The sequence below is a fragment of the Cuculus canorus genome, chromosome 5 (genome assembly GCF_017976375.1).
Source record: "Cuculus canorus isolate bCucCan1 chromosome 5, bCucCan1.pri, whole genome shotgun sequence".
NCBI lineage: Eukaryota > Metazoa > Chordata > Aves > Cuculiformes > Cuculidae > Cuculus > Cuculus canorus.
The window spans coordinates 13502085-13528917 of record NC_071405.1 but is presented as its reverse complement, the minus strand read 5'-3'; the positions used below and the strand labels follow the sequence as shown (position 1 = coordinate 13528917).

The following is a 26833-nucleotide window of genomic DNA, read 5'->3' as shown; positions in this document are numbered from 1 at the left end:
CCATTTTTTTATTACTATGGATTAAAAGTACCAATGCCATATGGCAGCGTGAGTTTCCCAGTCATTGCTTTTGGTCAGATTGTGCTGGTGGTTTGGCGTCCAACACCAACATCCAGAAGGTTGAAAAAAAGGAGTTTTGCACAGTGTGGCTTAGTGTTTGGGTCTCTTGCCGTTTGTTTTTGGTTTGTTTTTTTTTATTGGCTGACCTTATATTAGCTGCAAGGAGCTAAACATGTGACTGATAAAGATTCTTTCCTGTGAGTCTTGCCATTTGTTTTCCTTCTTTCCATCACAATTCCGGTCATACTTGACCCACTTATTTACCTTTCCTACATCGTCGCCTCAATGCTTCCAAAGTATTTTCTCTTGCAGACACTGATCTCTCCAAGCAGTGCATTCTGCTTCCAATACTGGGCTTTCATCATGTCTACCTCTGTCCTCAATGCATTACTGAAACCCAGCTTCATCCATTAAATGTCTTTGAATTTTGAAGTCACTCCCCACTTTGGATACATTCTCTTATTTAATGACGTCAGTCTCTGATTTCACTTTCAGATTTTAACCTTGTTGAAATGAGGGTGCTTGCAATACACAGTGATGCAGTTAAGTTTATTATGGCAACGTATATGCTATTGAGTCATTTAGGAACAAGGGATTATTTTATAAAGAAAAAACTGAGAGCCAAAGGTAACTTAGGACTTGGCTCAGCAAGGCTGGGTGAGATCATGGGAGAAGAACAAAACTTTCTTTGGCCATTTTCAGGAATAGTAGTGAATTTAAGCCGTAATTTAAGTAGAAGTGATTCAAGGGACAGAAGGAACACATGGAGTGATTGTAAGGAAAATCCCTCTGATGTTCACTGACTTGTAAACTAGTCTGTGGGAAGTATGTCCTTTGAGGCTTAAATAACTATGTCCAAGCACGATTAACATGGATGGTTTTGCTTTTGCAATTTAATTGGAGGTTGCACGCAGTACATGTCTTCACATAAGGGTTTAAGGCATAGAAAGGTCTTCCCATCTTCTGGATATAAGGACCTGTCTCATCAGATAGCAGCTTGTGTTGTCTTGGTACTTCCAACAGCTCCAGCATTGGTGGACTGTGAGTAAAACACTGCTCAGGTACGAAAGTGCTCTTCAAGAGTGGTTTTGTATTGTGATTCAGATCTTTGATGACTACAGTGAGAGTGTTGCCATTTACTTAGTTAAAAACAAGACTATATTCAATTTAGCTCTTAGGAGTTGTCACTGAAGCTAGATCTTGGCACACAGTAGAATCTTGGTAGCATTTCCCGCTTTTGGCTAGATTTATGGGTGATCGCAGAGGAGACTGGACCCAGGAAGAAGATGGTCAGGAAGGAAGAATTGGAAGAGAAGCATGAACTGAGCAGAAAGCCAGAGGGCGTTCCATGCGCTACATGGATGTGTCACTACTAAGAAGATCATGGGGTTCAGATTATTTTCAGATGCAATGATTTATAGGAATATCTACAAATGGTAAAGATCAACAGCTTTCAAAATTAGCTGAGGAGCAGTATTTTGCTGTTCCAGCTGCAATCTGCTGGGGCTGAACTGTTCAAGACCTGAAAATTGAGTTGCTCACCCTGCAGGGCTCCCTGTGTTCAAGGGAAGTTGTGGCTGTCCCATCCCTGGAGGTGTTCAAGGCCAGGTTGGATGGGCCTTGGGCAGCCTGATCCAGTGGGAGATATCCCTGCCCATGGCAAAGGGGTTGGAACTAGATGATCTTTAAGATCCCTTCCAACCCAAACTATTCTATGGTTCTATGATTTTATGAAAACAGATTAGGGTCATCCGTATGTCTCTTGGCTCAGGTAGTAGACAGCCCTTCACATTGGTTTGTGGAGTAAAACCTTTTCACTGGAGTATGTCTAAATTCACTGACTGCAATTACGTTGGTGAATCCCCTTATGGTGATGACTAAAAACGATGTGTTTGTGTTCAGTGCTGGAGGGAGGTTGTTAGACTGCCTTAATAACCATGGGAACTTGGTTCACAGTTCAGAAGAGCTAAAAGCGGGTTGCATCAAGTTGTCAAGTTGGGGGCAATGTTGGCCTCTTCTGAAAAGTGGGGAGCGAAGGAAATGTCAGTGCTTTTGGAAAGATGCAAATTCATCTGAAGGCAGAATTAGAGACACAGTGTTGATGGATGTCACAGTAGAAGCTGCATTAAATTTTCTTTTTTTAGGTGCTGCTTTATTGCAGAGAATGGAACAATGTTACAATATCAGAAAAAAAAATAACCAAGAAAGGAAATTTTTATCAAGATACCCTTTATGTAGTTTTATAGCAGGGTAAGATTCCTTCTTCAGCACGGTAAGGACATGGATGCATTAGACCGAGTCCAGAGGAGGGCCACAAAGATGATCAGAGGGCTGAAGCACTTCCCATAAAGGACAGGTTGAGAGAGTTGGGCGTGTTCATCCTGGAGGACAGAAGATTCTGAGTAGACCTTCTAGCAGCCTTCCACTACGTAAATGGGGCTACGGAAAAGCTGGGGAGGGGCTCTTTATCAGGGAGTACAGGGATAGGACAGGGGGTATAATGGTTTTAAGCTGAAAGAGAATAAATTTGGATATTTAGATACTAGGAAGAATTTTTTTCCTGTGAAGATGATGAGGCACTGATGAGGTTGCCCAGAGAAGTTGTGAATGCCCCGTCTGTGGAGGTGTCCTCTATCCTGGGACAGCTCCCTCTTTCCTGCTCAGGCCTTCAGATGGCTCCATGTGGAGGCAATTTCCACCCCTGGATAAGTTGTATCCAGTGGAGGAACACCAACACTCCCCTGCCAGCCACCACCAGGGCTGGTCACAGTGCTGGGTCTTGGTGATGTGCTGCCCTGTGGGGTCCCTCTGGCCTAAGTAGGCCCTGCAACACTCCAAGACCAACCACAGCACCCTCAGAAGAGACTGAGCATTCCAAACCCAAGGGTCCTGCCATGAACTGTTCCCAGGTACGAGAAGATGCAGGGGTAACAACATCTTGGCTACTGTGCTGAGCCGTCGGGGACCTGGGTAGCAGCGGTTGAGCCATCTCACAGGGTGATATCAACTTTCTGTCACTGCTCATGGAGAGGTTCACCACCCATGATTCCTTCAGCTGCCATCCTGCCTGCCACATTCAAGCCATCAGGGACCCAAGTAGCAGCAGCAGAGCCATCTGCCAGGGTGACATCAGGTCAGTCTTGCTGCTCGTGGAGCAACAACATCAGGATGGGGCCCTAGGAACCATGGCAGGACGTGCCACTGCCCCAGCCTGGCGTGCCTTAAAAGTGAGGGGAAAAGCACATGAGCACCATTCCAGATGCCCCCCTGCAATCACAGAGTTCTCGTCATCAGTGCTGGGGTGAGAATGTGGGGTTAGACCCACAGCAGGATGAGACGTAAATGGGGTTGGGATGGACGGGGCGTGGTGGTATGGTTGGGTGAGTGGTGGTAGAATTTTTCATCAGAGTTTTTGGCGTCTGTTCTATGGTTATGTATTCTCTTGAGATTCTAATAATAGTCTATTAATTTTAACTTACTTGTTAATAGAAATGTTAATGTTAGTAGGGAGGATATAAGATTTTTGTTTAATGGCCGAATGTTTCCTGTAATTGTATTATTTGAAAAAGAATAAGAAAATTTTGAGTGACTGTGTAAGGTGTACGTGTCTTCCTGCATGCTCTTCTGAGCTCTCCTGGTGTTTTGTTGGGTTTTTTTTTGTTTCCTTTTCTTTACTCTGTTGATTATATTTGTTCAATATTCCGTCATTTATTCCCAGTCTTGTCGTCTCCAGTGAAGAGCTTTCAAATGTAAACACTGTGGATGGGGTGAGGGGACATCCTCCATAGCATCAGTGAGAAGCCACCAAGGAATTTGGGGTATCTTTGAGGGATCCATTGCCTATACAGAGAAATGAGTCCTAATTTGGGCAGCCAACTCCTATCTTTAAACTTGGGTGGTGCTTACAGCCCTCTACATCCAAGAGATGTAGAGAACGTGTAAGGTATTCATAACTTAGAGCTCCTGTTTAAAATGCTACATATTTCATAAGCAGTCACCTCTTTCAGCTGTCCAGAATGGCCCCTTCTCTCTTAAGAAGGTAATAAAGTAATGGAGATACTTTTGGGCTGACTGATACAAACCAAAGCAGAATCACACGTTAGAGGGAAAGTGATGTGAAGAACCAAAGAAGGGTTTTCCAAATTAATCTATTTCATTATTAATAGTGAAGGCAAGGCCTTTACTTGCAGTTTGCTAGATGTGCCTGTTATGATGCAAAATGTGAATGCTTGCATTAATCTAAATAGTATCTGGGGGGAGGAGAGGTTATTTGTGATTTTTATTCTGTCGTCCCTTGTGCAGTTCACTTCATTAAAGCCTCTAGCAAAGATATCCAATGACCACTCCTTAATTCCAGAGGAATTCACTGAATAGGGCTGTCTTTATCAGTACTAGTTTGTGTTAAGTGTCTGATAGCAAAATGAGACATTTCACAGTTCAGCATTAAGATGGCCACTTTTTTGGTTGAAATAGGACTGAAAGATGAGAAGCTTGTTTAAAATTATTTTCATTTCATTATTGCACTGGGATAAAAGAGAAAGTAGGGGTTTGGGATTTGTTCTTGTTTTTGCCTTACAGATTACTGATCTAGCGATTAAGCTTCTAATGTAAAAAGTCAGGTTGAGGTCTCTGCTGTGCCTGACTGGAGCAGAAATCTCATTTTTGACCTCTTCTATTTGGACTGTTTAAGAATATTTCTCTCTGTCTCTCCTGCTGAAGTATTTGCTGGAAATAATACCCACACAAGATACTGAAAAGTGTTAATAAGACTCTTGGTGATAGTGCAGCTATCAGATCATGGAAGTGGGATGGAAACAATTCAGACTGAAGTCCTTGAACTCCCACATCTCCCCTGGATGATTTAAAAATTGAAAATTAACAGAAGGTCCAAGGGAGTCATCTTAGTGTTAAGAGTTATATTTGCGAATGAACCAAAAGGATGTTCAATGATATTTAACAAAAAAAATCCAAACCATCTCTAAAACATCACTGTAGCAGTAGCAGAACTGGCAGTTTAAGAGTTTTAGCTAGAGCTTGCCAAAGTAGAGGAGGAGAGGGAAATTATCAACTGGACTACGGTTATTGCTTCTAGTTTGCTTTTCTGTCACCACTCTAGTGTAAAGGTTTGTTTTGTTAGAAGGTAGGTGTACAAAGTTCTCAGGATTTCAACAAACAAGTGGTATGGCACAATTTGGGCCTATATGTGTATTGCATATGAATAACATTAAGAGAAAACTGAGGTGGTGGATAGTCTGCTGTAACAAGCTCATTGCAGTAGAGCAGTTTTATACCTCTGCAGTGGATTTGTCTCCTGCAGTCAAACAGAAATCATAAGAGGTGAAAAAAAAAAAAAAGCATCCTATCATGAAAGGATATATCAAATCATATACTTACAGACAATTTCAGTTCTGTGGGAGGTGTCCCTGCCCACGACAGGGAACTTGGAATTAGATGGTATTTGAAGTCCCTTCCAACCCAAACCATTCTATGATATTTCCCTTTCAATTTCTCCCACACCAGTTTTTTCCTTCTCCAGGTCCTCTTAACGCTTTTTGTCCCAGGTCTCTTGCTTTTGTGCAGCAGGTCCCAGCCTTCAAGTTCATAGTTTCCATCTAGATTTGTTTTCCTTTTTCTTTTTTCTACTTTATTCTCCAGATACAGTCTCTGCTTCTCTTCTAGACTTATTGTCCCTGTTCTCCAGGGCCCTCCAGAACCAAATAAAACATTAATATTGCAAGGCGAGGTTTCTCAGAAAAGATGGATATAACTTAATAGTGAAGTCTTGTATATTTTCTAATAATACTCAGGAATTGTTGTGCTGGTTTTACAGGAGATCAAGGTTCATCTTTAGGTTGGCATGTAGCTTGGAAAACTTCAGGCCAAACAGCTCAATTTTGGCAAAATGATAAGTAATTGGAATCATTCCCCCAGCTAATTTCTTTATTGCTGTAACAGAGGGTGTAACCTCAGAGAGAACAAACACGCAGCACAAAACCCAGCAGGGCTGGGGAAGGAATTACTGGGCAAAGAACGGTTTAGCAAATTTTTGCTCTTAAAGAAATTCTAGGAAAGGTTAAAGATTCCTGAGGAGACCCTGGGCCATCCGGACTTCTGCAGGATAGGGAGTGGAGTGAGGAAACAGTGCCAGCATCAGTGATAGAGACAGCTGGGCAGACAGCACTAACAGAACTGATCCAGAAAGAAAACTACACTCAGATGTACTGAAAAAAAAAAGTGTAAAATTGTACTTTTCTATTATGTTTTGTGGCTGGAATGATTAGAAGGGTAAATTTATCTGAGGTATGATATGAGAACGGTGGTACAACATTAAAAAGCTTTTTTGACTTTGCACAGTTGGGCTTTTGTTTTCTCCACCTTTCCCATGTTCTCCCTTTAAAATAGAAGAAAAGAAGCCTAACTGCTTTTAACTTGTTATCATTTAAGAATTGGAGAGAGAGAATGTAGGTGAGGTTGCATACATTAAGGGATCATTTAAAGACCCCGCAGTTCAGTAGTGATGGGAGGTGGAGGGGAATGTAGCGCCACGGGAGAGGGAGACTCCTCTGAGCTTTGAACTGGATCAGATGCTTGAGGGCAATTAAACACACAAGATTTCCCGCTTTAAACAAAGGCACAGAAGGGAGTCACCCTGTTTTCTGTGCTGTTAATCAAGAGGAGAGAAGAATGTGTAAACAAGAAAGAGAAGATGGTGCTGTATAAAGGAAAGATGTTGGACCCCAGCAGGAGACCAGCTTGAGTTGCATCTCAATAAATAATAAGGGCTTGTTATGCTAATAGTCACTATTTTCAATAACACGATTTGCATACAGATCATACGCATTTTAATTACGCTGTGCACACAGCCAATAATGCACATCTTAGGTTTTGTCCTTAGCGTTTTCACTTGTAAAATGATGCATCATGTTAATGAATATTGCAAAGATTTCGAGTGTGAATAAATAGCTGATACAATGAAAATACTGAGCTAGATGGGCCCTGAAGATAACCACCCATACCAGGGTGTTTATGGAAGAAGCCCACGACTGGTGTCACTGCTGCCACTGACAACATCTGTCCTTGCACCTGATTATAATGAAAATAAAATGAAACAAAAGGGTGCATGAATATATGATAATGCAATGATGCATGATAATAATCCCGAATTAGCTAATTACTGGGTTTTTTTTGTGCTCGTATTGCTGTGCCTTTATTACCAGATCAGATTTAGTGGGTTTATGCTGACTTGGTGTCTGCTGGGGGGGGGACAGGTGAGACCTGACTCTGGGTAGAGGTGGTATATAGCATGGGGAAAGTTACTTCTTGGAAAATGAACAATGCTTGGCATTTTGTGACCATAGTGTTTTGACTTTTAGGAAGATTGGACTTTTGGTGAGTTGGATCTGAAGGACAGCTCCACATATTCTTTCTTCTCTTCCCTCTTTTCCCACACATCATCTGAATGTCCAGCAGTTCTCATTTCATTGTATCTAACTAAAAGTTCCCACTTGTCCTCCTGACCTAACTTAAATGAATTGGATGAGTACAAGTTCACCCATAGAATGAGAATGTCTAGGAGCAGAAATGAATTACGCTCTATAAAATGTAATAATGTGACAGCTGAGGTGGTGTTGCGCTGAATCTATATTGCATCCAGCCCCACTTTAGTATCGTCAGATGTGTGTCTATAAAGCATAATGAACACAGTTCAGGTGTCTCTGAAACATTTCATAGCACCATATAGTTATGCCTTCTGTATTAATAGCTGCACTGATTTTTTTTTCTGATGGTATTTTGACACCATTGAGCTCTGCTTTCATCTTATTACTTACAATGGAAAGAAAAAAAAACAACTAACCCTTGGTATCTTGGGAAAAGATCTAAGAGTTGTTATCTGGCATTCCCGGCTAAATATTTAACATAGTTCACAAAGTACATAAAAGAAATATTTACCTGTTAGGAAACTGTAAGTATATAATTTACAAGTTATTACCAGATTAATTTTTCAAGTATCAGATAACGGTATTGTATATCAGATAATCTGGGACCTATAAGGCGCAGATGTTTGGAATTAGTAATTCAGTTTCAAAAGAAAATAACTGTTAAATGCAATAGCTTGCCACATCAATATTCAGTTGTTATTGCCATTGGTGTTCCCACATCCCACAGCAGCTTACTCTGCATGTTTTATAGTTTCTATAGTTTTACGTTCCATAGTAACTATGGCGTTTAAAAGGATTCCAGAGAAAAATTAAAAGGTTTAATGATTTTGAAGAGGTGCTGCTCGCTCAAGTTTACTCAGCACAGGCAGCATTGTTCTGCACATTCTGGTTCCCTTACCAGCCTACGGCCCGCAGGGAGCAGCAAGGGGGTGATGCGCTCACGCCGCAGTGCGTACAGGACTTATGCCATGCTGTCACTGCCACAGCTGAGCACTTGGGTAGAATCTGAAGGAAGTGTTTTTATACCAAACCAGTTATGCACTCATTAAACTTTGCTGTTCCTTCTGCTTTCCAAGCCCCTCACTCTTCTCTGCTGCAGTATCCCACTGTGTCTGCACTCAACTTCATCCCTGACATGAGCTGAATTTCCCTAGTGCTACTCTCTGCTCTGAGCAGCTTGCCACGTGGAGGAAACCTTATGTCCCTCAGCAGTAGGCTCATGGTCATTACCATTATTCTGAGGTACCTTCTGCTGAGCGCCTGTGAAAGGACAGAGATTTAGGTAGCACTGAGCCAGCAGAGTTGTCGCCATTGGGGAACACGGGCTACCACGGCAAAGCCAAGTGGTACGCTGCAGAATCTAAACAACGTGTCAGCTGTCATCTTGTACTCCATCTGGAATAAAAGAAGAACATATCACCCTTAGAGGCTTTCAGTGTTTGCAAGGAGATGAGTGTTTTCTGTCTGAGTGAGTAATTTTTGAGCAATGGAAAATAAGTTTTCAGTTTACTGACACTGCAGCTAAAATGATGACTTCTTGATAAGAGCAGGTCTGTCAGCTGAGATTTCCTCCAGTCAAACCTCTATAAAGGTGATACTTTTTCTACTTAAAATGCATGCCATAATACTCTGATCTGGTCTTCTCAGGTGATCTACAGCTATGATTTGGACTTAGGGAAGGTCAGAAGTTCGTGTTGACAAGTTGTGATTGCCACAGGTGTTTATGAGATTAAAGAGGTCATCAGCTTCAATTTTCAAATGCTATTTTAAGTTCATTGTATATCTGACAAGCTTTGGGTTTTCTTGCTGCTTAATTAAGAATTTCTGTCCCCAAATAAGAAAAAATATTGAGTCATAAGAGCTGCTGGCATTATTCATAAAACTGTAAAATGTAGACCTGGAAAAGGCTTTTGTTTCAAAGTACACACTAGTTAGAGCTGTTGTTTTGTAGATAAGTGGTTTCATACAGTTCTCTTTTTTGTAAGGAAGATTAATAATTTAAAGAAAACTTAGTGTTTTTCTTAACCAGGCACCTATAATAGTGGCATAATATGTTGCATTAATGCTCTACTGTGAATATGGAAATGGCAAGTTAGTCTATTTGACAGTACCAGTAAGAAAAATATCAATTCACATGGAAAAGCGTGTTCAAAAGGGAGTGGAAAGATTTTGCAAGGTAGTCTGAGAAAGAGGCATGTGTTTTGGCTCAGATAAAATATTTAGAACATCCTTGTGTTGTACAGGTCAAGTAGATCCTTTTATTTTACTAGAAAAATGCAGATGTACTCTCAAAATAAAATTAAATTGATTTTTGTTGAAGTTGAGACTTAGCATCTTTGTTCTCTGCTCATTACCTAGTTAAAGTGTTTGTGTGGTTTGAGCTTTTATAGACTTAGTAATACAGAGGATATGCAAACACTAAAGATCCAACTATAATCATGCTAGCATGATTTAACAGTTCTGCTTTAATTAGGATAAATGAGTTTACTTTTCTAGTGGGATATATTAGCTTTTTAACAACCACAGCAACAATCAGCAACTGTAAATGGGAAGATATATATATAACGGGTATGCTGAAGCAATTAAGATAACACTATTAAGATAACACTAGCAATTAAGTAACTCTGTGGATCACAACTGAACTGAATTTGACTAAGATACATATAGTTGACAGCAGTGTTTTTACAGTGGGTGCCATGAAATGGTTAATGGTTGCAATGAGATGGTTAATGACTGCTATTGATTAGCAGTAATTATTTTACAATTTTGTCAGCAGTGTGTGGGAAGGTAAATCCAAATTTAACAGGACTTTTCAAAACCATACTACAACTACTTGGAAAGCTGCTTATTCAACCAGGATTCTCCAAGTGTTGTTCTCTTGATAGTACAGTTGGCATATCCTTCCTCGTCCTGAGTGCATCCTCTTATGTTGTTCCCTGGTTCTTCTGGCTATAACAGAACTTGTAATTCAAATTTTATCTCTTTCTGAGCTGTTTTCCACCTCATTGACCATAAAGAACTTTGCTCCTCGACTATGGAATTGTATAGCTTGTTATGTGCATATCTGATGTTTCTATTCTCTGTATTGCTTGTTACCAAAGACATCAAGTTAGAAAGCTCCGAAAACAAACTGTAAGTCCTATATGGACATCCACCATATATTCATCCCAAAGCTTTTTTATTCAGAGTTGTGCTAGCTGCACTATTTTCATAACTTCATATGTTAGGGATCAAGCTGAAACTCTTAATGGTTCCAGAAGACAAGGAAGTCTTATAACAGTATAGAGATAAATATTCAGCAGTTCAGACTAAAGAGTTAAATTTTTTTCCTTGGTCAGTGGCTTGTGTGTTAAAAATGTGATTGGCATTGTTATGTTCTTTGGAAAGACGACTGATTTTTATGGTTTGTTGAAGGATGCAAAGGAAACTGCATTTAAAGCAGTGGGAATGATACTTCATTCCTGTGTTTCACTACATTAACTGTTTGCATTTTAAGATCGGATTTTTTTTTCGTTTTATATAGACTTTTATTAACAAGTTATTTACCCTGTTAGATATTTTTTGTTTGCTTTGATTATTTGCTGTATCTGAAAAAAATTAGATAGCATAGAAAACAAATACAAAAGCATATACATGTGTATAGAATAAATTTGTTGGTAACATTCCTTACTCAAGGAATCTGAGACTTGGTGATGTGTTTAAATTTAGGAACAAACATTTGGATCATCTAAGTGTAACCCCTGGATTCAATATTCATTTGGAATTCCTCTCAGATAATAGTGTGCTAGCTGCATCACTGCTCAGCATCCTCCATTTTTTTTGGATTAACTCCCTTCGCCTGCCTTTTTCTTTCTCCACTACTGCTGGAAACTAGCCATTTGTTCACTCTTGTGTGCTTATTCATTTGAAGTGGGTATAGTGAAAAGTATGCTTCACACTTGTGTCAATGCAAGTGCTCCATGTAAGCTACTGGCATTTTTTAAGCAGTCTGTGAAGTAAATAGAAAAATGTTATAAGACCATTTTTTACTGTATGTTACACAAGCAGTCTTTTCTTCTGCATCAGGCACGCATGTTGCCTTGTTGGAGGAAGCAGTGGTTTTCTCAAATGGTTAGTCAGTGAAAAGAAATTCTTAGGAGTTAGATGCTAAGTCTGTGCTGTGCTGTTTTCCTGATGCATTATCAATACAACAAGGATTCATCTTATTCCATATCATTAAATTTATGCCATGTTTGGCTTTTTGTATGTACACCATCTTTTCAGGACTCAAGTCCCTATTCTTCAAGTGAAGTGAAATTTCGCAGCTGACTTAACAAGGAAGGGGCTTGAGACTAGAAAAATCTCACCATCTTCCCCTAAATGTACGACTGGTTGGTTCCTATACATTCCTATATATACAATAGTGGACACTGATGATTCCTTTTTTGTCTTCTTCTGTACAATGTTACCTATATGAGTAATTTTAAGAGGAACTTAACATTTTGTATGCTTTGTGCATTCACTTATATAAATAAATAAATCCAGATGGCACCACCATAATATAATCACCTGCTCTAAGGGAACTCCCCAAGGCAAGACAGGACTCCTACCCTTGAAGTTTAAGAAAGTGAAGAAGGGTATTTTGTAGCATGTAATTCTTATAAGTCTGCAAAGTGAGTGCCTCTTTCATTCAACAGAATGATGGAGATTGAAAAATAGATCTTCATTTTTCCAGACTCACCTCTCCTGGCTCCCCAGGTCCTCTTGGATCCACACTGGAAAACTTCAACTTCACAGGACTGTAGCAGCTAGCGTATGTTCTGCGCTGTATCCCTTATTGTGAGTTTATGTTGTTTTCAGTGTTCCTCTGGTTTTAACTAGAATACCTTCCCAGGACGGACAGTTACACAAGTACAAAAAGTTGGGTTATTTTTAAATTTACTTTAACACAAAACATAATTTGTTTAGACATAGGTTTTTAGCCCCAATAGTGTGATGCATAATAGTTGTAATGGTGCAAAAGTGTTGCTGTGTTCCCACTTTTATGTTCTCATGCATATATATAAAATACAGAAGTACTTTAAAAATATTTTTTATTAATATGCTAAAGTTAAAGGATAGGAGTGCGTTCAAAAGCGTGTTTGAGTCTATTCAGAATATGTCTTGGCTTTATAAATATACCTTTTCCTCATTTAAATAATCTCAGTGCTCTTTAGGAGGAAAGAAAGAAAAGGCAGCCTAAAAAGTTATTGTTGAGATTATTTTAAGACATCAGTTTACCCAGTTTTAATGGAGTCTCTTCCAGGCTCAAATGTGGCAGACGCTTCATACCACACATTGTAAAACAGCTTACAAAGACTGAAGTGCAATGTCTTTACAGCCTACACTGCTTGCACTACTTTTATAATCACTGCAGTCATCAAATGTAGACATTTCATAGATACTTGCTGATACATCTCAGCTAATGAGAAAAAAAATACAAAGAAAATTAACATCTTGCAGTATTTTCTTGCCAATTTTCTTGCCAATTTTCAGGCATTTTGGTGTTCTCTAAGGGAGAGTTTGAAATGCAGCAAGATTCGTGCTGCTTTAGCCTAGAATGCAAACCTGTAATTACGGTTTTGAGCCTTTTCAAGTAAGAATCAACCCACACATTTCTTTGATAAGTCTTTTTTGTTGCCTACAATTTTAGCTCAATTCAGACCCTGAACGTGATTCTTCCTAAGGTTAATGAGAATAGCACATGAGCCTGGGGAGAAAGAACAGGCAATCGGAGGTGCAGTGATTTTATTACATTGAGTATTAGGACACTTTGCAGTCTTTTCTAAGCAGCTGTTCTTGAGGTAAATTAATACCTGGGGTCTCTTTACTTCTCCCCAAATTTAACTACCATAAAAGAACTTAATGTAAAGCTGTTCGCAGCTTATCTCACCCGATTGCTATGTGAAACTTCTAACAAACGCTTTTATAAACTGCAGCCATAACACACTAATCTTCTGAACTTCCTGACTTATAAAACTATGATTATTGCTACACGTAAAATTCATCTGGAAATATCCCTCTGTATTTAGTGTTATGGATATTATGTTGCAAAATCCGTCCTCCATTGCAGTGTGAGGGCTGCCAGGAAAGCGAAAGACAATGGGGTTGTAGATTGGAGCATAGAGAGTAACACTGCACCTTAATCTTGTGATTCTGGTTTTATTTGGAGCTGGTGATTCAACAGATTGGATGTTTAGATTCTCTTTTTTTTTTCCCCTAGGTAACAATTTTAGATTTGATTATTTTGGGAAACAATATTTCTGGCTATTCTTATTCACCATTAGCTCCAGGTCAGTCACTGATTTGGTGTACAACTCTGTGAGCAGATAAGTAAGAATCGTCGTGTTTGTGGGACCTGTTTTGATGAAGAAAGGGAGGATGTTAAAGATAAGAAGTTTTGCTATTGCAGTGTGATTCTTTTAAGTATTGTAATATATGAGCATTATCCTTATTAACTATTCTGTGATTAAAGTAATGAAGGAGGAGCAGTTTATGGGATTTGTTAATGAAGGGCATTATTTAAACTCAGCAAGAAGAGGAGATTAATAGTAGTCCAGGAGTATCTTTACCCTTGTCTTCATTATGGATAATACATACTTTTTTTTAAAAAAAAAAAAAAAAAAACAAACCTATGCGATTCTTGTTTAGTCTTCAACAGAGATAATGACATCTGCAGCTTTGCATTTATATACATCGCAGGGGGAGTGTGTTGACTGCACTCTAGGTTACGGACATACCAAAAAGGAGAAAAGTCATGTTTCTATCTTTTATGCACCACCAGACTAACTTAATATAGATAATCGTTCAGCTGCAAGAAAAAAAAAATCTAAATGAAATGCCTTTTTTAATTTTAAAATACAAACATTTGTGCTAAATGATGCTTTTCCCAAGCCGCTTTTATTATTAGTATTGTTCTAAATTGCAAGTTGTCACATCCACCAGCCTCTAAATTACCAGTCCTCTGCGTTGCTATAGTAACACAATGGCCACTAAAATATAGACTCTGTCATAGAAAGGCAGAGTCAGGCAGAGAAAGCTCAGGCTGCGACTCATTTATTTGAAGGTTTTGGCAGCAGAATATTTCCATGAAGTCTCTATTTTGTAACCTTTGAAAATTTGCATTTTAACTCTTTCAACCAAAAATACAGCATTGCACTAAAAGATGTGTTTTATTTGAGGTAGGGTATACAAGCTGAACAGATTTAACAAATAATGGGTATAGTTGACTTCTGACTACTCTTTCCCTCTCTTCTCTTTGATTTTGGTGCAAAGATTGGTGGTTTTCTTGAGGTGAGGCTAAGAGGACAGTGCAGTATTGTCTTCTCCATCCTCTGTCTGAAAAGCTGCCCACCTCCTTTTCATGACTTGATCGCTCATCAGTAACCTGGACAACCAAAACTACCCTGGCTGGATTCAAACTGGAGTTTCTTGTTTGGTGAACAAGTCTTTCTGTAACAAAGGGAATGGACTTGTATATTCCCATTTGGCTGGAAGTCAATGTGTTGGTCAGTGCTGGTAACTGTATGAGTTGGTGTTCAGTGTGTGTCCCCTTTAAAATAACAAAATATGATAAAAGCTATGGGCTGTATCTTGAATTTAATTCCTTCTCCTTGTGCATATTACTGTAATACACTCTTACTTTCATATATTTGGACCTTTTTGCCCTAATCTGTTCTCTCCGTTCTGCAATTCAATTACCTGACTTTGAACGGTTTGTCAAGTTAATCTTATCTCTTCAGTGTGGCTTTGCCTCTGGTAGATGTCTCTTCTCAGCCTTAGACTAGCTTCCCAGATCTCACCTTTAACTTTAGTTTCCCTGTTCAAACTCCTTGTCCCCAGACCCTTCACACATCTACTTGTAGCATTTCTCCCACAGACTCTGTTCTGCTCACAGTGACCCTGAACCCATCCCTTGGTTCTTCATCCACCCTATGGCTTTCTGACCTCTCTCAACAGTTTTCTACCCCAAGCTGCAGTGCTGCCTTCCATGCCCAGCTAGTCTTGACTATCCAACACCACTGTGTTCTCTGTCATCTATGTTATTATTACCGTTCCTCTTGTATTTCTAGTATTTCTCTTTTCTGGGGTACATGTATCATTTCTTGCTCTGTGCCCATTAGTAGGCAGGAGACTCCATGAGTAAAGAGTCCACATGGGCTAAAAGGGGCCAGCTTTCCACTTCTCACTGTCTTACAGGTTTTCTAGTGTTTACAGGTAATATTCGTGAAGAATCTAACGTAAGGGTAATTAGTGCCTCTGAGCACTGTTAACCGTGATAAATACAGCTGATGTAATTTCCCATAGTAGAGTAAAAAAAAAAAAAAAAAGCTATGCGTACAGCAGAATGCAGAGATCTGGGAAGAATCCTGTAAGAGAGTATTTATATTAGGCTAAAATAAGAGTTTTGAATGCTAACCACCATAAATTTTTATCAACCAAATATGCATAAATACCCATCTCTATTCTACTTGAAATAAAGGGAAGTAATAAGCTCCTCACTTTACAACTGTAAATAAAGATTAGTGTGTTTAGTCTCTACCTAGATAAATCTTGCGTATCTTGTGCCAGTTTCATAAGGTATTTATTTGAAACACTCGTGGACAAATTGGTATTTTCGGTACCATTTGTATTGAAAAATGTTTTTTTACCTCCCTTCAAAATAATTTTGTGTTTTACCAGTATTCAAGTATTTTATATTAAAACATTTTGGGTATGTGTGCTGCTACGGCCTCATAAAACTATGGTTGTTTCAGCAGTCACATTGTTGAATCCGTCTATAAAAGCAGAGTACGAAATAGGCTTTTGGAGACTGTAGTCTTTTAGCTGAGATCAAATCCTGTCATTTAGTACCTTCGAGTACAAGGTTGCTGACATGAGCCCTTACTTCATCCGATGCGGTATGTGGTCTGGAGGCACCCAGTCTGCCTGCTTGGCTGCCATCAGGTTACAGCTTTTCACAGATGACCTAGTCCCAGCAGAAAGTCTTGACCTCTCACTTTTTCAGCACTTCAGAGGTTAATTTTGTTGAGGGATCAGATTTCTTTCTCGGGGAAGTTTCTGATGATCACCTTCCAGCTAGGCTTTACTTGCCAGTGTCTTTCAGAGCTGCTGGATGTTGAGGCTTTGTTGGAAAACAGCCTTGCTCCAACTTTTTTTTCCAAGTCTCTTCCTAGATAGTCAAATTACAAGCTGTTTTATTTAGGGAGGTGTTGGATGGTAGCCTAATGAAGGTATCAACCCGCAAAATAAATCTGAGTCCCTTTTCTGGAATTCTTCATGGGCAACAAGGTGGAGAAGTGCTTTGGTCTGGGAATGTTGCAAGGTAAGAGATTTTCTGCACTTTTAAAAGCACGTGAGTGTGTTGGGTTATGCAGGTTTAGCTTTTTAAATGCTGGCAGCAATGGGAACATGTTAGATGATGAAATAAATCCGAGCTCTCCTCGCGCTGTTTCATTTGCTCTATGCTACCTGAAATCAATATATTTTTAGTAATTACAAATATTTGAATAAGACAATAGGAAGTTCTGTATGTGAGAACTAACAGCTATGCCTATATTTGTTTGTTTTCTGGCTTTACTTCAGGATTCTGTGAGATTTATTGACTGGTTATTAGTGTCTCAGCAGCTGCAATCTAACCGGATACCTTTCCACTAGTGTTACGGGCTTTTAGGTGCAGAAAACTGTGGGGCTTTGTTATATTTTAGCACTGTTAAGTTTGCTTTCTGTGCAAAGGAGCAATCTCTGTGGGAATGAGCTCACTGCAGGGAAACAAAGGCGTGTGTGAGGCTCTTTCAGGCCAGATCCCAGCCTGGAGTGCACTTGCTTTTTAGCACATAATACACAGTTCTTATTCTCACTCCTGTGCAAATTTCTGTTGGCTTCCTCATTTGTCCGAGGAAGGTGAGAAGATCTTTTTTCCCTTTTGCGGTTTCTTTCGAATAAACCTAATTTTAAAGGCTGGCATAAATCAGGACTTATTGGTGCTACTCGGAGCGTTGTAGTTCTGCTAGGAAAAAAAACCCTGCTTTCAGAATTGGTAGTAGTTGACATCTTCCACGCATCTCCATATTACAAGAATGAAGTATTTCACTTGATTAAGTCCTGTAAATCACTGGCGTGATAGCGATGATTGTTTTTCAGTGGTGCCCTGTGATCAAATTAACACCTTTTGTTGCCAAGTTCACCTTTGTTTAAGACGTATGTCAGTAGGCTGTGAAACCTTAGAAAATCAGATTTTGTGGGTTTTCTCCCCTTTTTTTTTTTCTCTGATGGGGAAAGATTTTGCAAGAATAGGCATTATCTTTGTCTCCACGTGCTTAACTGCAGCTGATGCTGCTGCGGGAGAGGAGCAGATTGGTGTGAAATCTGTGGTTTGCTGTGTGCAGGTTTCTGCCTTGATCAGTTTATGGAGAAGCTTTACAGTGTATTCTGAATAGAGAAAGATTTAAGCAGTGGCTGTAAATTACTTTTCCAACCTAAATACTGTGATTCATTTATATATATCGCTTCTTCCTTCTGTGCCTACACGTTTCCTGCTCGGGGTTACAACCTGCAGCCCTCAAAAGATTTGCATTAGTGGAGTTAGAGCGTCAGGAGGGATGAAAACAAGGCTTGGAAGTGAAGGAGCTGTCTTCTACCTGCCGGCTGCTGCGGGCTTTGGCTCTGTGGGTGGGTTTAGTGGCAACGTTTCCCTGCCTGAGGCTGCCCAGTTGTCCCAATTGGTCGTTCGTGCTGGGGAGTGGGTGGGCGAGTAGCCCTGGCCGGGGGGCAAGTGACTGCAGGGGTTGGTGGCTTCAGCCCCTTGACTCTTCCCATTCAGCAGCAGGGAATTCAAATGCCTTTTCATTGAATGATAGAATAGTTTGAGTTGGAAGGGGCCTTAAAGATCACCCAGTTCCAATCCCCCTGTCATGGGCAGGGACACATCCCACCTCCCTTTTGCATGTTTTCATTTCCATACTTCCCTTCATTCCTTCCCTTCCACATTTTAGTGACGTCGGCCCTGCAAGAATTTAGCTAATGGTTCTTTTTTTTTTTGTTTTTTTTTGTTTTTGTTGGGTTTTTTTTCCTCTTTTTTGGTGTTTACCCCCTTTTTTGTTGTATTTTGGAGGCTTTGGCACCGCAGGCTGCCAGGGAGCAGTGCCTGCTGGGCTCCCAGTGCCGGGGGAGCTGCAGGTGGGAGAAGGGGTGTCAGAAACCAGAGCAGCGCTGCCCCTGACTTGAATAGTCCCTTTGTAGCAGAAAGTGATGTGATCCCCAAGGTATCTGCTTTCGGGAGTAGAAGAAAGTATAAACTGTTAAAGTGAAGCAGAGAGGAAACAAACAAACACAATGTTTCGTTATCACAGCTCCCCATCCCCTCCGTCCCCAGGGAGGAGGGGAGTGTTTGAGCTGGGTCGGAGACGGAGAGGAGGATCATTGCAATGATGATCCTCGCTTGGGTCTTTGCCTGGAAACTCCTCCCCATTCCCTTACTCTGGAGGGGGCTGGGGCTGTGCCTTCCCAGCAGCTTTGCCCCCACCTCTGTGGGCTGCTTCAGTCCAGCCCTGCTGGACCCGTTACAGGGTTTTATTTTCTGGAGAGCAGCAGAGGATTTGTACGTACACAAAGATTTCTGACTTTCCTTAGAAGGCTTTTCCCAGCACTTCTTACTGTCTTGGAAATAGAAGAATAATAACCAAAGTGCATTTTTTAACACAGTAGCATCTAAGATTTAACGCTGTCTTTATTGTGATGTGATGACACTGATTTTTCTTTCCAGTTTTGGAAATCAGTTCCAAAACAAATCAGTTGGACAAATTTACAAATCAGTTGGAGTCACTGGAATCACACAGAAATGATCGGGGTGAGCATCAATCCCATGGCTTTCAAAGCAGGGAGGTGAGGGTGCTGCTGGCTGCAGGGATGCTCTGCGCTCAGGATAGGGTTAGGTTATAGCCCTACCAGTGGGTTATAATCCTCCCCTTCCAGAGGGAGATGTCCCTGCCTATGGCAGGGAATTGGAGCTGGGTGATCTTTAAGGTCCCTTCCAACTCAAACCATTCTATGATTCTATAAACTGCTTTATTGTTATGGTTTGAGCTAAATTAGCGTCAATTTTGTGACTAGTTCAGTTATATTTAATCTTTTTATATCAGTGCTAATAACCTCATAAAAATAACACTGGATTTTATTTTGTCCCTTGAAATCTGACCTGGAATTTGACCAAGCCGTTGTCAAATTTCAAGTGCACCTCAGACCTTCTACGTTTATAAACACAGCCAGTCCTCACAACCAGAGCAGCAAATGGTGGGCAGACACCAAAAATACAGTTGTGGATTGTGAGTCCAGGAAAAAAGAGTTGGTAGCTGACTGAAGCATTTTACACTAGTTTTTTTAGACTTCACTGGGATTTGTGTTCTTCCAGCCCTAGGGTCAAAGGCAGTGCTTTGTCCTGGTTTCTCACCTTCCCCTGAGGGTGTGCAATGCCAGAGGAACCCTTGTTGTGAACAATGGCCAAAAAACAAGTTCCACCAGTCAAGTATTTTACAACTGAATAGAGTTGTGGTGGCTAGTGCATTTAGTTGCTCTGGACACTGAAGGGCTCTCTGAGGAAGGAGCTGCCATTGGAATATCTGCTTTATAGCAGGAAGACATGAGTTTCGGTAGAAAGTCAGGTTTCTTCCCTAAAGCTTTAGGGTGTTTCAAGTGGGAAACTCCCTGATTTTAGCAAGGGTTACAGCTCCTGCGTGTGTGTACTCAGGTGCGTTCACTTCAGGTTTAACAGTGGCTTGGTCAAATTCCTTATCAGATTTTAAGGGACAAGATAAAATCCAGTGTTATTTCTATAAGGTTATTAGCACTGATATAAAAAGATTAAATGAAAAAAGTATATGTAGTTTTCTAGCTTCTACAAATCTTTTCTTATCCAACCTTTTTGGACACTACTTGATACTTTTTTTTCTGTGTGCTATTGTTTTTTACAAATAGGTGTTTTAAATATAAATCCTGAAACCTTACCTTGGATGGATTCTAAACAGAGCTTGACAGAGAGCTGCATTTCAATGGCAGTAAACCAAATAGTCATTAAACATGAAAACGATCTGAATAGCTCACAGCCCACTTACAGCAGTTTAACACTGCACCAAAAAATGTCATTAAAAGGATTAGATTCTGCTCCAGAAAGAACAGCTGGAAATGGTCTATATTCATTTTGCCTGGTTTAGTTTGCACTTTCCCTGGTCTGGCTTTACAGAGCGTTTAAAGGTAACAATCCTGTCCCCTGGGCTCCACCTTTAGTTAGAAATAAAGTGGTTTATTTTAGAATATCCAAATGAGGTATAATAAGAAGACAGTAACTGAAGATGTGGAGGAGGTGGGTGATTAATAGCCATGTAAAATACATTCGTTAAATTAACTTCAAGTAGACTTCCATCCATTCTTTTGCAAATGGTTACTTGTCATCTTTCATAACAACTTGAAGGGAAAACCATGCAAGGGTCTCTATATGGTTTTTGGATTTCTGACACAGTGATGTCAGCATTGTAGGAAATCCCAGAAGAAAACCGTGGAAGCTGCAGTGTTTAGTATCTCATGTTATAGCCCATTTATTATACATTTACCTGGATTTTTTATTTTACCTTTTAATTCTTTGAAGACACTATTAAGTTTCAATCATTTTGCACCTTGCCCTGTTTTTTCTGTTGTTGTTCACCTATCAACTCATAAATAGTTAAATTTTTAGGTAGAAGAGGATAATTACCATGTTTCCACTTGAAATATTGTAAAGCCCCAAGGCCCTGTCTTGGACAAATGTATTTTTCAGCAGCTCATTGTAATTTTGGTTTTGACTGAAGATCCAGCAAAGTTAAAATCCACACCCATCTGCAGAGAAGGGTGCATTTTCGGCCTTTAACAATAGCTTCACTTAGTAGGATTTTAATGATTCCTTTTCTTTGGACTTGCAAAGGGGGAAGATTTCTGCAGTGAGGAGGCTGTCCTGAGGATCACAGGATGGTTTCATGTGCCATCCAAGTTGACAAAAAAGAGCCAGTTCTGTGGATGGTGATTATGCAAGATGGAAAAGTGTTGATAGGCTGTGGAAAAATACAAGTCTGAGCCTAACCGCTTTACAAACCGTTTTCAAAAAGCAGCTTTGAGTAGCTGACCTGGTGCTGTATGAGCAATCTATAGCAGCAAGGTTGTTAGTTGCATTAGGGCGAGCAGGCTGAGATGGGAAGGAAAAGGTGGATGCTTAGGGTGCTCAGTTTCATAGAGAGCGGGAGGCATATTTGTAGGAGCATAACTCATAGTGGTGATGGGTTTGAAGTAGGTGGTTGTATAATTTTTATATATAATTCACTTTTAAGGATTTTTTGTAATTTTTTAGTGCTCAAGGTAAGGTTTCAGGTGATTGATCAAATAGCGAAAAGAAAGCCCAAACATTTCAGCTTCAGGTTATGGTTGAGTAGACTTCTGCTGACATCAGGAATTATTAATTGCACCAGCTAAATTACAAAGATGTTATCTTGGCTCTGGGAGCCAGGAACACTGTAATTAGGGCTGTTAGATTCTCCATTCTGCTTCTTTCCTTTTGCCTTTAACCATCAAGGCGCTGGATCAAGGTAAAAGTGATCTAATTTATACGGAGGGCTTGGGGTTGTTTCAAGAACAGTGTGAAATAGAGATGCCTCAGTTTGTTAACAGATGCTGTCCTCTCGAGAAGCTGCAGACAGGGACATGGATCGGCATGTCCTATACTGTTTAAAATATCCCAGATACCGTGTGGTGGGCTTGGGGGGGTGTGCATGTAAACCTTTAGTGTAATGGATCATTGACAGCAGGTTAAACAATCTATGGGCTTTAATTGCATTACTTTTTAGCAGTGTTTGTTGTGTGCTTATAAAGTTGCTTGCACTGACATCTAGTTTACAGAGTTTAGTGAATTCCGCATGCTTCTCACTTGCATTAAAACTCTCTCTAGTGTTACTCCAAAGGACAGCATCAATAATTATGTGGGTTTTCAAAAGTATGTTAAATTCCTTAAAGGGATGTGTTTTCTTGTTCTCTTACATCCTGTTGTTCTTCTAGCTAGAGATTGACCCCTCTCATACGCCTGCCGAAAGTGATTTTTTTAAATAAAGCGGAGATGTCCAGTTTTAGCTGACGCAGCATCTTACCTTGTCAGAACAGCCGTGTGCTCGAGTATCAGTGCTTGGGTCATCAGCACGCCTACAGGAGCTGTGTTGCTTAGCTTCAGGCAGCTGTCTTTGGACCTCCGAATAGCTAATTTATTTTAATTTAATAACAGATTAGTAGACTTGAAAACACAGAATTTGAGTTGTTCGTAATTTCCATCAGGACATAAAAGACTTAGAGCCCAGGATATACTTCAGGGGAAGCCACAACCATCAATGTATGCAGGTGCATGTTTCTACCTTTGTCCTCAGGCACATGTCCCAGTTCACAAGGGCACTCAAATATTTCCATAATGCCTTAGATTGCCCAACTGAAGTCAACAGGACTGGTTGATGCCAGTAAAACTACTTATGATTAACAGTAGAAACATTCTTTAGGTTCTGATGAACTGGGGCTTGTGATAGAGTGGTGAAAGGTTGGAAATGTAGTGTTTCTTTCCATTCAAGTTGGAACTGTGAATCACACAAAAGAACATTATTGGGTTGTGGGTTTTTGGAGGGTAAGGGGGACATTGCCATATCTCCATAAGGAGGAAATTAAACTGCTAAAAATGGAAAACATTCGCATGGCTGATATTATTATTTGGACTTTATTATAAGTGCAGAAATGGGAAAGAAGATGTTAGTTTCTACACAAAACTTGAAAATTAGCGTATTCTTCTATGTGGTTATTTTAATAACTTTTATTGTTTTTATAGATTTATAGAATCTAGGAATTGTAATCGCTTTAAGTTACAGGTTTTAAAATAGAAATAAACCCTAATTATAGGTCCTGTTTTTAAAAACTGAAATCTAGAACTAACATTACTTTGCGTACTTTACATTACAATATTTAATTGCCTACTCTAAAAAAAGAAAAAAAATGCTTTGAAGAATTCTTTCAATTCTTTTAAAAGTTTTTGGTTTTAACACTCTAGGCACTGGGAGGGGTGAATATGGTGGGTGTTTAGGGGGGATATTTGTGGGTTTTTTCTTCCGTGAATGTCTTTGTATGGTCAGCACACCTTTCATTCAGTTATGTTGAGGAAGATTTTGTGTAGTAGCAAATTGAACTGTTGTGTTGAATCTGTCTGCCTGGCTTTCTCAGACTCAATGGGTCTCACATTGTGCATGGAGATTTATTTTGACATGTACTTGTATTTTGTATTACAGTGAAATCCTCTTTAAAATATTCAGGTGAAGAAAAATCTAGAAGATAAAATTATAACTTCGCTTTACATTGTAGCATCACCAATACTGTAGACTGAAGGATGTCTTTCTGATTAGGAGAGATGGAGAGCCTGTGGATTTATCAAATAGTGTTTGGAAAATCTTCCTCCAAAGCCAGGGCCTTGCCTGTAACCAGGACACTCCTGGAAGTCAATTACAGCTGACAGGAGTGGGGTTTTTGTAAGCTGAAGGAGACAAAGAAGGGCCACCTGAAGGTTCATTGAAGGGGAATCTGTAGCAGCGTTCACTGGTTGGTCCCAGTGCCTGTCTCTCCCCATCCCTGTCCTCTGCCAGCAGAGCAACAGGGCTGAGCACTCCCAAATTTCCTGAAGGCAAAAGTTAATCCCTCTTGCTGAAACTGTTGATCTGAGCTTCCCAGCTGGCCTTGTCTGCAGTGATACTGCCAGAGCTGGCACAAGTGATGGTGCTGGCAGATTGATGAGGACCGTAACTGGGAACAAAGCAGTAGCAAAGAGCAGCTGCAAGCAATAACCCTTTCTGCCAGCTCGCAGAGGAGCATGGTCCCTTGGCCACTGTTTTTTGAGGGGTTCAGTAATTGTGCTGCTGGTTAAGCTGCGCTCAGTTTCCTGAAAGGCTTTACAAAGATATAAATGAACAAAATATTCCCAAGTAACAAAAAAGCAATTACAAATTATTAAAGCATGGTTAAACCCCACACAGGTAGCTGTTTTGTAACACTGAGTGAGAAAAATGAAATACTTTTCATTTCAGAGTTGCCAAAGGTTATAGAGTAAGGTTATATAGTAATTCAGTAGTGAAGCTATGGATAAAATTCCAGAAAGCAGACGTAGATTACCTTTCTTAACATAGTTCCATTTCATACCACACAATCTAGTTTTAAATGCATGTTTTAAACATCCAGTGTATCAATTTGTGAATGGCATCCACTCTATGGTCAAAAAACTCACTTCAATGCCTTTGTCACAAACTGGTAAAGCAAACAGAAATGCAATAGTGAAGAGAATCTGGAGCTCCCAAAATCTGAGGTTGTGGTGATAGAATAGCTAGTGAGCTGCCGGAAGATGAGCTCTTACTGCTAGATTTTGCAAATGAACTGTAGAATATGTATTTATGCATTTTCAGTAGTACTTATCCATCAGTGGACTGAAATGTCTTCACGGACCTACTCAGAGCACAGTGTTTCAATCCCAGCTTTATTGTTCTTGGAGATGGAGCACTTGTAAGCCAGTTTCTAAATCCTTTCTTTAAGCAGTTTATTTTTAAGGGCATTTTAGGAGCAGAGCATATAGCTTGACTTTTAGAACATTTTTATTCTGTCTGTCCTAACTTCAGGCATGTTTTTTTTTTGTTGGTATTCTCTGTTTCCTAAATTTCCAGTTTCTGTTTTAATAAAAAATGTTGAAGCTGTCATACACTGGAAGAAGGTAGTCCTGAATAATGAATTGTTAATAGATCTCCTTGAAAAGGATGTGTGATACGGAGCTATGTACCATCTGAACAACTAAACTTTCAATTATTAAAAATATCTTGTACCAGCGATTGTGTTGATGATAGATCCAGGTTGTTGCCCAGGTCTATGTAACAACCAGGTATAAAATCTTGCTTCAAGATTAATTTTTCCTTGCATTTAAGTTGCATCTCTGTGTTACAGCTTAGCAAATCAGCTCTACGCCTACCTGGAGGTGCCTTCTTAGCAGCACCTTCCCCTGCTCTGGGACTGCAGGAATGAATTTTGAGGGTCACTTGAAAGTTTATTTACTCATTCAAACTTGCAATTGAGTCAGGAAGAATTGCATCATTGGTGCTAGCAGCTTAATGATGGTATACATTAGGCTTCATGGCAACCATATAGTTAATGAGCTGTATTAATTTAGACTTGAAGAGTAATGAAGGTAAGTTAGGACAATGAGCATAACATTTTCATTTGGCATCCGCAAGTAGGATAAGGCTTGTAGAAATAATAATTTACTTTTGAATGACGTTTTGTCTTTTGACCCTTGCTTTCTGTCTTTGTTGTGCTTTTTCTCCAGCTGGGATGACAGCAGCTCTGTCAGCAGTGGGATCAGTGACACCATAGATAATCTCAGTACTGATGACATTAACACTAGCTCCTCTATCAGCTCCTATGCCAACACACCTGCCTCCTCCCGCAAAAACTTAGATGCACAGGTAAGATTTCTGGTTTAGACAAGTAACGTTGATATTTGTTATCTTCTCTGTGCAATAGGTATAATTGTTTTAAGTTGGACAAACTTGAACACACAGACAACTTTCACTGCAGACAGTATCACTGAAAAGGCAGTGTCAAACAGTGGTAACCAACCACCTTATCATATGTAGCATTTATGAATATTTCCTCCGTATGTGAAATCCGTGGTGTCTCTGCTGCAGCAGAGTTGTGACAAATGGGTTCTGTCTTCCTAGCTGCACTGTTGTACAGAAAATGCACGTCAGTAAATGGGATATTTTTTTTTAGCAGTAGAAAAATTACGATGTTTTTTATTGAAGAATAGAATTTATTAAGTCAACACCAAGGTTTCAAAATTATTTCCACTTCCATTGTAAGCGTAAGCATGCTAGGCAAATGAAGTAGATTATTTTAAACTTCCAGGGCTATGTGTTCCTGCAGGCTTTCTCATTTGGCACCACGCATCCAAAGAGGATAAAGCAAGTGAAGGTGTCCAACAGTTTTTCATTCATCAATTAACTGCATAATATAGAGACTTGCAGTAATAGGAACTTTGTTTTTTCCCAGTTGTATACAGTTTTGTTTGCAAAATTACAGGACTAAGAAGCCCAGCTTTGTTCCTCGTACACACACCTGCTCAATGAACTCAGGTGTTGTGTATCAAAGCAACTGGGATGCAGTGACTTGGCATTTGCAGCAGGTAGAGGAGGGGTGTATAGGTGTGACCTCCTCTGCTTCTTTCTTCTTTTACTCTTCTC

At 39.9% G+C, this 26833-nt stretch overlaps 1 protein-coding gene across 8 annotated transcripts in view; it reads left to right on the top strand.

Moving 5' to 3' along the window:
- Window positions 1–26833, top strand: part of NAV2 (neuron navigator 2) — a 428149-nt gene that overhangs the window by 345668 nt on the left and 55648 nt on the right. For 7 of the 8 annotated variants that reach the window (XM_054067065.1, XM_054067064.1, XM_054067063.1 and 4 more), the window contains one exon: window positions 25918–26056. In XM_054067065.1, coding sequence (XP_053923040.1) covers window positions 25918–26056 — 139 coding nt within the window. Of the gene's footprint in view, window positions 1–16487; window positions 16843–25917; window positions 26057–26833 lie in introns of those variants that run through there. The other variant, XM_054067067.1, reaches the window with a different exon arrangement.